General features: G+C 30.6%; 1 protein-coding gene across 3 annotated transcripts in view; it reads right to left on the bottom strand.

Moving 5' to 3' along the window:
* Positions 1–2300: 2300 nt before the first annotated feature.
* The window catches only part of LOC122514250 (ras-specific guanine nucleotide-releasing factor 2-like), a 46774-nt gene continuing 36774 nt past the window's right edge, over positions 2301–12300 (bottom strand). The window contains exons 9-27 of one of the 3 annotated variants that reach the window (XM_043630960.1): positions 11998–12227; positions 11434–11630; positions 10887–11012; positions 10504–10606; positions 8908–9159; positions 8532–8692; positions 7801–8183; positions 7421–7530; positions 7207–7314; positions 6904–7119; positions 6519–6695; positions 5915–6240; positions 5713–5846; positions 4706–4726; positions 3572–3968; positions 3380–3477; positions 3014–3296; positions 2665–2862; positions 2301–2577 (exon numbers count right to left, since the gene is read on the bottom strand). In XM_043630960.1, the coding sequence (XP_043486895.1) occupies positions 2359–2577; positions 2665–2862; positions 3014–3296; positions 3380–3477; positions 3572–3968; positions 4706–4726; positions 5713–5846; positions 5915–6240; positions 6519–6695; positions 6904–7119; positions 7207–7314; positions 7421–7530; positions 7801–8183; positions 8532–8692; positions 8908–9159; positions 10504–10606; positions 10887–11012; positions 11434–11630; positions 11998–12227 (3739 nt within the window). In that variant the 3' untranslated portion in view covers positions 2301–2358. The remainder of the gene's footprint in view (positions 2578–2664; positions 2863–3013; positions 3297–3379; positions 3478–3571; positions 3969–4705; positions 4727–5712; positions 5847–5914; positions 6241–6518; positions 6696–6903; positions 7120–7206; positions 7315–7420; positions 7531–7800; positions 8184–8531; positions 8693–8907; positions 9160–10503; positions 10607–10886; positions 11013–11433; positions 11631–11997; positions 12228–12300) is intronic. The other 2 variants (XM_043630961.1, XM_043630963.1) reach the window with 2 other exon arrangements.

The following is a 12300-nucleotide window of genomic DNA, read 5'->3' as shown; positions in this document are numbered from 1 at the left end:
ATTCGCAAACCATTTGTACTTCTAACTGGCCGTTCGTACCACAGCGAAATATTATAAACAAAAACGAATAAATATTTATATGTGTATATGTATATATATAATTAAATATATAAATATTCACGTAAGTGTGCATGGCGCTCAGGTACTCTCCACGATCCTGTTGTATATAATTGCATCCCATATTTAACAAACTAAATGAGATATAATATTAATCGAGGAAGTACATAAATTCTTTCATTACGATTTGTTTGTTCAAATTACACGAATAATGATATCTCATTGATTGTAAAATGTATTTACATCGATTTATCGCACCTTCTTATCGAATCATTGCAAATTTTATTCGAATATTAGAATAAAGTCGACAAAATTAATTAAAATTTTATATTAGAATAAATTGTACATCAATCACATCGTACGTTTTATATTTTCAAATTAAATTGGTAAAATTTTATTAGAGATTTTTCTTCGTACGTGGTCCGCACTCGATATGGTAATAAATGTTAACAATAAAGAAATAAAATAATAATATTAAGAAACGAATCGTGACAATTATTGGAACATGATATGCGTATAATAATCTGAAAAAATAATATATTAAAATATTTAATAATCTTTTCTCTCTCTCTCTTCGTGTCATATGTGACACTAACTTCAAATTTAATTAGAATGATTTGTAAGAGAGAACAAATTAATTCTTTTCACATATACGTGTTGTTTTTTTCTTCTTTTCTTTTTTTCATTCTTTTTGCTAATAATAAATTTAACTAATAATAGATATCTATTTCTTTTGGCAAGATAACGTTTTGACACTCGAAGGCCTTTTTCTGGAAGATTGAGAAAATGGATAAACGGTATATTTAAACTATTGATTGTCAGATATAATGTTCAACGTGCTCTAAAATGTCTTATTTTAAATTTTGTTATTTTCCAATTTTTAAATATATTTAAGACGTTTTAGATTTATGATTGATTTATTCCATATAAATATCAATCCAAAAATGTCATGGATTCACATTTATATAACTCACTCGTATCGTTTACTTTAAAAATAAAAATCCGATTTTAAGTACAGAAAAATATATATATATATATCTTAAAAAAAAAAAGAAAAGATTTTTTACAGAACTATCTAATATTCCTCGAGATTGATGTACCCGTTAATAGAAACAAACAATTTTTGTTTAAGATTCATTAAGCTGAAATAGGAGCGTAATATTATAATCATCGTATCATTTTTTTGTAATTATGCATTATCTCAGAGTTCATCGTTCCTTTCTTGCATGTTCTGGTCTCTTCACTAATTGTTATTAAACATTACACTGCTCCAATGCGCATTTAGGTGCTTAAAAAAGTTGAAATTTTTCACAAAGCACCGGATTAAAAATGTATTTTTTGTTGGACAGTGTTATCGATCTTTCGCAATATAATTAACGTTGAAAAGTTGAAAAAGTCTTTATTTGAGAAGCAAGAAAAAACTTTGTCTCTTCTAGCAAAGTGTGTACGTACGTGTGTAAATGTAATTATCTTTTTTTATTTTATATATATATATATATTTTTTTTTATAGAAAGAACAGAGTGAGAGAGATCCGAGGATTCGCGATCCAACGTTGTTGAAATTAAATTGGACGTTTGCAAAATTGATCCAGGACTTAAGACAAAATAGTCGTTATCAGTGGACGGGGTTCAAACGCAGGCTTTTTTTCTTAGTCTTCTCTTCTTTTCTTTTTTAAAATAATTCGGAACACGGTATTGTTTTTCCTATTTGTTGTTACCAATAACACTAATTTCATATTCTTTTCGTTCGTTCGTTCGTTTTTTTTTTTTTTTCTTAACAAAGACCTGGCGTACTCGCGTAAAAAATAAAATAAATAAAACAAGAAGGAAAAAAAACGTAGAAAAATGTACTCTCAAAATAAATAGTACCAGCGTATAAAAATTATTTTCTAATAATCTTAGAATAACGTAGCATCGAGATATTAACTTGGACATTTTGTCGTTTTTAAAATACAATTGGTAGAAAACGTTGGCTCGCTTTAGATATACACTTTTTTTTTTTCATTTCTTCCTTCTTCTTTATCTTTTTCTTCTTCTGCTTGTTGATAGAGAGATGCGTTAATTGCGACAATTGTGAAGATTATCAAATGAATTATTATAACGATAATAATTATTATATCAAGAGTATTGAAAGATCCAAAATAGTTATAGATTTTTTCGCATAGAATCTTTTCGAACGGTGTCACAGATTTGATCTTAGAATTAAATAGATATAGAATATTGTATTTCTTTTTCTCTTCTAAGTATATTGATGGAAACATTGATAAAGTTAATTGCATTCCTAATTCATCAGCCTCTTTATTATTTCATCGACGCGTGACTTACGGAGGGCGGCAAATTGATTAAAGTCGAACTGCTTAATCTCGATGCTCGAGGCTCGATTTCCAAGGACATTCGATATAAATCTTTTTCATTTAACAGCAACGACGAATCCAATAAATAATTCGTTACCTTTGTGATCAGTTCGATCTTGTAAGGTGTTTGCTGAAAATGTCTTATTTCACGAATCACGTGTGCGATCTAAAAGCAGAAAAATTCAATAAAATAATAATTGTTTCATTTTTAATATCAAATATGTGATTATTTATTAATAAATTTATTTCATACCATTCGCATTTTGGAGAAGTTTAATAGACCTTCTTCGGTGAAATTCGGTGTACCTTCTTCAATGAAGGAAAGATCGGTAAGGTATAGTCCTAGATATGGAATGCATGGTGGATCGCATCGGTGTAAAGCGTCCCTTAAATTTCTAAATCTTCCGTCGGACGAGACGATATTTTGTAGTTTTTCTATTGTTTGTTTAGTCTGCAACAAATTGAATAGATATAAATTTTTGATTTAATTAGTATTGTTTAATCTAATCATTACAAATGAACACAATTATATGAAATATTGATTAATGAATGAAAAATACACGAAACATATAGATACTATTATATTTTAATATTTATTTTACCGTTTTAGAAACCTTTTCCCAGGTTTTCTTCAGCCTATAAACACTGCTATTGGTAAACGCAGCACAAATTTGTAATACACCGTTGTAATTATGTAATACTCTACTAATATCAGCAACTGCTGCCCATTTTTCAATAGCCGCAACCCTAGCCGACATATTTGATCTACGAATGATCTCAGAAACTACTAACTGCGATACTTCGTTAAATCTTTTCGTCATTAATAAAATATGCGGAGCACGCGTAGCTTTGTCCGTTTTCATCCAAGCTTGACCAAGAAATTCTCTGTGTAAGAAAAATATGATTGATTATTGTTTTTTCATTTTCATTTGTTCCAAAATTTTCTTTATAAGATTTTATTAACTTACTCGCTTGCGATAGATACGAATATTTGATGATCCAGATAAGTCATTTGTTCTGCGATTTCCAATGCTGATAAAGTTTCGATACTTTCTTTACTTGCCACCTGATAAATGAAATAACAATAATTAATATCAAGCTATACGATAATAAAAATTGAAAATACAATAATTACAATAATTTATAAAAGTAACCCTCACCGTGGGGGGTGTCAAGAGTTTTTTAAGATCAACTTTGTTACTTTCGGGTTCCTCTTTGGTGATCAATCTTAATAGCTGACTAGCAGCTTTGTGTTCAGCCGGTAAAAGATTAGGACTATAAATAATATCTTCAAGAAACTCGATGGTCAAAGTTTTCAATTTTTGATCCAATTCGAAATCTTGAGCGTGTTTCGAGACCCAATGTCGAAGAACATTTAGTACTCTCATGGTTGCAGCTGTTGACATAACCGATTCCTTTCGTCTGTTTTTATCACGACATGAACCACTTCGATTATTTCCATCGCTCATACAGCATTTTCCAGGTACTTTATCAGGTGGATTACTCGATGCTGAGGTTGCTATAGCAAACGCAGTTGCTGCCGTTGATGTACTGCTCCTGAGGTATGAGAAAATAATTGATAATATGATATATTCATTGACTAAGGAAGATCTAGCAGAGATTCGTTAAATCGATTCGCAACTTGATTTTCCATTAGCCCTATACCGTTATCAATATTTTCCGTATTTCAATAAATATCGATTTTAATTAATATTATATGTTAAAAGTCATTTTTATCTTCTTTTATTTTTTTCCCCGCACGATTTATTCTAATCTACGTTCTAATGTGCAATCTAATTGACTAACCCGGCAAAAGAGTACAACGTGTAAAGTCAGCAGTGAGCAAAAAAGGCATAATAATATCATCTATCGAGGTTCGGAACTATTTCTATTTCGTTTTAATTCGTCGATAAATGCCTCGTAATTGATTATTAAAAAAAAAAAAAAAAGAAAAAATTAAAATAAAGAATTAAAAGAAAGTAGTATGTATAATATAGAAATACGAAAATAAGTAATTAGAAATAATTCACGATAACTAAGATCAAAATCAAACGGGACCTAATGTATATGTGTGTCTGTTTGTGTTTATGTAAGTGTGTGCATGTGTGTGTTTGTAATTATTAATATTTGACTAATGAAAGCACAGGCAAGCGAAAGATAGATAGATTGATAGATAGAAAAATAAATATATCGTTAACGTTTAAAAGCTGACAAAGTATATGCGCCATGCTTTAGTTTTTGTAAATAAATAATAACATCATTTACAAAAAGCACAGATGAACGCACTTACTTACCAAATAGGTTCGGGTCCGATGCTATGAATGACGCAAAACAACATATGAATTACAGTTTAATTAAAAACGACGATTATACAAATAATAGAAATATATTCCCGGATTTTCGGTGATAGTACTCTATCTACTAGTTGTTTTTTCTTTTTTTTTCTTTTTCTTTTTTTTTTTTTCTAAATAATTAGGAAAAAAAAAGAAACGAAAACAAGAACGTACAAGAGGTCTACGCACAGAAAAATAGAAAAATTTCACATATACGTAAATATATTTTGTTTCTATCGTTCTTTCGAATAATACAATATCCAATGCTAATTTATATAATAAAATGATAGATAAACAACAATAACGTATACATATATGATAATATGTATATTGCGTAATACGATAAATACGTATAATAATAGTATAATAAGTAAGAAGGTATGGAAGAATAAAGAATCGTTACATATACAGATAATTATTAAAAGATACGATAGAGAGTAAATTAGAATGCTAATGAATATGATAAAGCAACCACCAATGCGTACGAAATGTGAAAAGTATAATCATATTCTTTTTTTTTTTTCTTTTTTTCATTCTTTTCCATCAACATATTTTTTTAATCTTTTGTTTTCTTTTTTGTTTGGTAAATATTTTTGATTAACGAAATAGAGATAATTTTTAAAAAACGCACGTTGTACAAAATAATTCTTTATGCAGCACACGATACAATTGAAATAAACACGTATCAATTCGTATTCGAGATTATTGAAAAAGCCCTAACACACATCGTACAGACCTTCACGCCTTTGATTTTTTCAATTCTTTTCTCAAATTTGAAAAAGTAATGGCAGCGTAAATAACAATTTCTAAAATTCGAATAACAATACAAACCGTTATACATAGATATTAATATACTACATACATGTGTACTCGTACATGTATATCGTATATCGAGAAATCTACATGCGCTCTGATTACGTACAAAAAGATCACACTGTAGAAAGTTTTATACGAAGCTCGAAACCAACCTTCGGTGACTTTGTCGAAAACTGGTAACTACCACACCGGCCTTACTGGATGGCTGTTGATCATGTTGAAAGTTTCCTTGAGACGATGAACATAAATCGGATTCTTGAATAGATCGTCTGGTTGCCCAATGATTCTAATAGAAAAAAAAAATTGTAATAATAAAAAGAATATTTTTTAAACAATCATTTTTCGCAAACGTACTCCCATTATGGTAGAAATTGAACCACTTCTCATTCCTGTAACCGGTGCAGAAGCAACAGATGCTCTATGTTCCATGTGATGATGATGATGATGATGATGATGATGATGTTGATATTGGGTTTGACTAGAGGTAGTTTGAACTTGTCCAATCGATATCGGTGTCTTTTCTTCTTCGGTCCATTCTCCTCTTGTTTCCTTTTCAATCTCGTGATCTTTGATTTTAGGTGTTTGTGGTGTAACAGGAGTTGATGGTGTTTTCTCTGTTGTTTCAGAATCCGTCGATTGGCCTGATGTCAGTGGTACATCGGCATATGTAAATTGTACTTCTGTTTGGATCACATCGATTTACATATTTTATTTTATTGCAACAAACACTTGGATGTGTCGTTTTATTTTTTTTATAATTAAATTATAATCAATTTTATATCGAACAAATTAGGATTAAAAAATATAATTCATTTGGAACAATATAATTCATTTTACGAACATACGAGTTACTTTGAAAGTAATGATCTCCTCAACACGTGGAAAATAGAGAACTACAAATTAATCGATTTTAAAGTTTGAAAAAAATACTAATTTAATTGATATAACACGCACTTACCTTCTTTAGAAGATGTACTTGTAGCTACAGGTGTATCAGTTTCTTCAGAAATACCTCTAGAAATTGTACCACCTTCTTGAGGACTAGGATCCGATCCAGATCCTGAACCCGTCGATCCAATTAGCGTAACTGTACTTAAATTGCTCGGTGAAGATGGTGCACTCAATACTGTTGCTTCTTTAATTTAAAAAGATATATAAATTTATGTTAATTTTATCGCAATTCAAAAAAAGAATAGATGGTTTTATAAAAACATGTTATTTCATTTTCGTTTATTATATTTTTCAATTTTATTAGTAATTTTTTTTCAAATTAAAAAATCATTTCTAATTAAACGAAAAATATAAAATGACGAATTAATTGAATGATTCGTTTGTTTTTATACCTGTTAACGTTTCTGAACTCGATGATACAGCTATAACTTTTGGAATGGTAAGATGGCATCCATCATTTTCGGTATCATTGTCAACACGTATGCTAATTTTTCTTGAAGTTGCTGGAGATTGAGTAGTCACGGACGGAGTGGACGATTGCAATGTTGGACTATGTTTCATGATCGATGGTGCTTCTGTTATCAATCCTAATTGTTGTTCTTCTTCCACTTTTCCAAAAGAAAAAATGATTAACATCACTTTAATGACAACAGTCTAAAATATAAGAAAAATATTTTATAAATAAAAACACTTACATCTTTTACAACCACCACGCCAATGAGTCTTCGAATTTAACGTGTGAGCACCAGTATTAGATTCGTACACGTAATGTCGGTCTCGTTCGCTAATTTCTGATCCGTATCCTAATTAAAAAAATTATACATTATAAAGTTTTCATACCGTAATGTACAATAAAAAAAAACTATCATAGATAAAATAATAATAATTATTATTAAGACTATTTGATACCTGAAACAGAACTGGCACCACTCGTTCTTCTTGGAGAAACACTGCTTCGTCTTCGTTCATCCGTATGAGTTTGACACTCACTCGTGGTACCTCCCAAAACATCTAACGATCTAAAAAATTGTATCTATATTTCAATCACATTTCATTAATCACTTTAACACTAGATTTATGGATTTGAAATGTACATTTGTCTAATTTTATTAACAAACACTTTAAAATGCATTTATTATTTTTTTTTTGTATACGAAAAAAATCATCATAAATGAATTAAATAAAAATGATAATAATTTGAATAAGTAAAAAATGTAAAAAAAAAAAAATCCATCGAATTAAAACCGAGTTTCATAAATCCAGTGTTAAATTTTGTTGATTTTACTCACACGAGAGAACCACTAGGCATTTGTGCATCAGGTGGTTCCGTTTCGTAAAAGACTTTTTTTAACGCTTCCAATACCGTAACACCATCGGTGAATACCCGGTAGGTCAACAAAAACGTGTTGAGAAAATCGATACTAAGAAATCGTAAGTCGGTAAGCCTTTGTAATAAACGTTCAGGAGTGGCCGAACGAATTTGTGGAATTTTACAAGAGTTCAATGTACGACTGAACCTAATGTCTACATCGTCCTTGAATAATTTTGGATCGTTCCTAATCGATTGTGGCATCGTGACGGAACTTGTGTCCGACATCGAGCAATGAAGGAGATCGTTGAAATGTACGTTGTCCATGCATTGACTTATGTCACTTATCCATGCTGCTTTTTCCTAATAACAGTTATACAATTTTATTTATTATAAATTTATTTCGCGTAATCATATTTATATAAATTCTTTTAATAATGAAATAGATGATAATACTGGATAAAAGTTTAACTCATAATTCAAACCGTTTTAATTTTCCTCACGAAAAAATAAAATTGCAAGTAACAGAAGTTTATTGCTGCATTTGCAAAGTGCAATTACAAAAGTTACAATCCAAATGAGTTACTAGAAATATCTAAAAATTACTAGATACCCTAGTACCCAATATAGCTAATAGATGCAACAGATGACACCATGGGTTAGATGTGTTCGTTATATTATGAAAACTATCAAATTTTGGAAAATATTAACCTGCATAGTTGGTGCTACGAGATGAACGGTAACCAGTGGCCCGCCAGATTTCACATCGAGTATGATCTTGAAGTCACGATTTTGAAGTTGTGAACTAGTATTTCCGCTTGCACTTCCGCTGCTCTCACTGATTCCGCTTGACATCGAGCATACTGAAAGTTCTATAAGTAGTACGATCACTGTTCTATCATAGAACGATATTATAATTAAATAGAGTATACAGAAACTTAGAGATCGAGATCGAGAAGAGTTATTAAGACATTCATTCAAATTGTATATCAAATTAATAATTAATTTCAATATTATAATAATGAAATAATTTTGATGAAATACTCTTTTCGATCTAATCTCGTCTATATTCCATAACTGATAATACCGTCATCGTCCGTAACACCTTGTTCGCAGGGATCCTCTACGAGGACAGCATCCGATAATGGAATCTTGCCGATATGCGATATCAAATTCAAACGGCCATCATCGTCAGATTGTCTCGTTGTCAATAACAAATGATTCGAAAATAGGAAACACTGTCTGACAGCTTCCTTGTCACTGGAACCTTTACCACCAAATGTTGCACTCAATCTGCTACGTGCTCCTCGTGGTTTATCAAGTATCTGTACGAGTGCACCTGAAATATAAAAACATATATATATATTTCATCGTTAATATCTTTTCCAATCGATACGCGCCTTTTTTTTTTAATAATTTATTTATTTCTCTTTTTATCGTAGATTTAAAAATTGTACCTGAATTTGTATAGGATTAATTTCTTCTTTGGTTTTTATTTTTTTGTGTCTTGTTTTTGATTTGTTTTAAATTTTTTTTACGCGAAGTTAGAATAATTCTTGGTCCCTATCGATAGCCCTTGTACTTTAATTGGTCCCCAAAAATATAAGTACATTCGTTTTCTTAAGAAACAAAATTACAACGAACGACCTTTATACAAGATGGCAACACAGAGATGAAAACTCCTATTTTTGTATGTAATTAATTTGAAAAAAAAACAAAAATATTCGTAAGAAGTTCGTCAAAAAGAAAACTTAGGACGGATAACGCAACGTTTAAAGAGGAACAAATCGTTATTGTTTAATCTCTTGTTTTATTTGTCGTTTATATCACCGTAGACACTCGTACTTCGAAGTTGCGTGTTTCGAAGATGCGACAGGGTAGTCCTAACGTGGAATGAAATACGTTTGCGTGGTAACCATGTGATCCGATATTAAGCACGAGGAGACAGGATCGTATCAAGTGATTTCTCTTCTCAGAAAAATATCCCTCGAATAACATTGATTCGATTTAACCGGATAAATTTGATTCGAATATTATCCAAGTATGTCAAATCTACAGAATGGAAAACCCTATCGACGATCTTTCGAAATCAAAAATATAGTATGAAAGGTATTTGAATTTTATTTATATCTCAAATGCTTGGAACGTTATTGAAAATTTCATATTTCATATTTACCTGTCTCTTCGACATAATAATAGAAAATATTTGGGATAAAATGAGTATTATCCTTTGATAAAATATGTAAAATTTTGCTCTCATTGTACCCTTTGACGGAACATTCATACCGCACGTGGATTTCGTTCCTGAATAGAACATTGTGCGCAGAATCAAGTTAATTGGGAATTTGGTTTGGTGTATTAGTGAAAACTAACATGTACGTGTCGTGGCATTGATTCCTCCGAAGTATGATTTGCGCGTGCGCCTAATTCTAAGCTTGCCCGTTTTTACCCTCCATTTTCATCCTTCGATCATTTCGAAAGAGAGGGTGCACGTGGTACTATTCTATTTCAACCCCCTACAGTCGAGATCTTACCGACTGCGAGGAAAAATGTATTTCCATTTTCTCAACGAATGATAAATGTTCGTGACGTTAATGATAGAACACAAAAATCTCATTATTTTCTCGATCTTCTATATATTTTTCTTAAACGTTTGAATTTGATATTCGCGTATAAATCTTACCTTGCCTGACGAATACTTGATTGACGTCCAAAAGTATATCACAACCCTCGACGATCATTCTCTCGACTGCCAAATTTTTTCGTAAATTTTCCGTCTCGCTCACCTAAAATATTCAATTAGTTTTTTTTTTTTCTTTTTCAATTCTTTTACAATCAAAGAAAATATATTTCGTTATCACTCTCTTATTAAATGATAATACTAAATTCTTTAATTTACTTCTACAAATAAAGCAACAAATTATTGTATCATATTCGACGAATAAACTTATTACTATCGATAAATAAAATAAAACGTAATACCATTGGGAATTTATTGAGATAGAAAAACGTTTGTTAAATTTTCATGTATATAAATATATATATATATATATTAATAATACATACCTCGTCGTGCATTTGCCGAGACAAATCTTCCAGCTGTTGCCTAGCATTCTGCAAACTCTTTCGTTCAACATGATCGTGCGGTGTATGTGCCAGAAGCTCGTGCAAAGTGATTATGTATCTCGGAATCTGCAAAGATTATAATTAATTATAATAATTTGGTCTCAGCCATTAAATGACATTCGAAATAAGAAATATAATTGATAAGAGATAAATTAAATGCAGTTTTATTTAACTTAAGTACACGTAATTACTGTACTGAAGTGTAAAAGGTAGATAGATAGATAGACAGATATTCATGAATATGATTCTTTCAATTCAATTCCTTCTGTAGCATTCTTCAAACTATTCCATTATTCATAAGTATTTTAAAACTACTCTTCTATCATATCTTAAGACATAGATATATTCTATATTCCTTGTAATCCGTTTCTCTTATCTCTTATTTTCAACTCGTCGTCTCGAGTTTGACTCTCCTGAGAATTTTTCATAATAGGAAAAAAAAAAAGGAAACTAATTTAATAAATAGGAATTATTAAAGTTCAAATACCTGATGCATCGGATACGTTAGAAACATTTCAAGAGATCGTCCATGACAAGCAGTCTTGTTCTCCAATCTATTGAGAAGTGCAACAAAAGGGGGTGATGATTGCTTGCACTCGGTCAACACTTGAAGACTGTAATGGTGATTGCGCACGTATTCTTGATAAATTGACAACATTGGTAGTAGTATGTCGAACAAGTCACCTGCGTTGAAACAAAGTTCGAGCATAATATAAAATAAATATATTTATTGAAATAAAACACGCGAACAAGAGCAAATATCTTCAGGGATTTTTCTTTGTTTTTATTTTAAAACGTATTTTTTATTATATTAAATTTTGTCGACTTTTTATACGTTTGTCAGGTGGATAACACCTGAAGCATTAAACTCTTCGTGATTTCAATAAAAAGAATGAATACAATGTATCAATATTTCTCTGATATTGTCATTTTTATAATTGCTATATATTTTGAATAAAAATAAATTCAAATTCTTCTCGAAATATCGGTTACGTTAACTTTCGAGTGAAGCCAATAAAAAAAAAGAACAGATATTTCATATGTAATTTACCTAAAACTAAAGTGGGCCAGCTCTCCATGCGAGAAGTAAGACCCTTCAGGAAGATCTGATGAAGGAACAGTACTGTTTCGCTATTCAAAAATATACTATTCACGTCTTCGTGACTACATGGGGGTTTCTTCGAACTGGCAGCCATTTTGAAAGGCCTCAGGAAACAGCTAACCAATATTTCCATTTGTTCCGTGTATTCTTCCTCGGCCTCAACCATTTGAAACACCAAGCTGAAACACACAGACACACATATGCGATATATGTGATATATATATGTATGAAATATATATAAAAGGAATACGA

Source organism: Polistes fuscatus, unplaced genomic scaffold (genome assembly GCF_010416935.1).
Source record: "Polistes fuscatus isolate 324 unplaced genomic scaffold, CU_Pfus_HIC Scaffold14, whole genome shotgun sequence".
Taxonomy (NCBI): Eukaryota; Metazoa; Arthropoda; class Insecta; order Hymenoptera; family Vespidae; genus Polistes; species Polistes fuscatus.
This window is presented reverse-complemented; position numbering and strand designations above follow the sequence as displayed.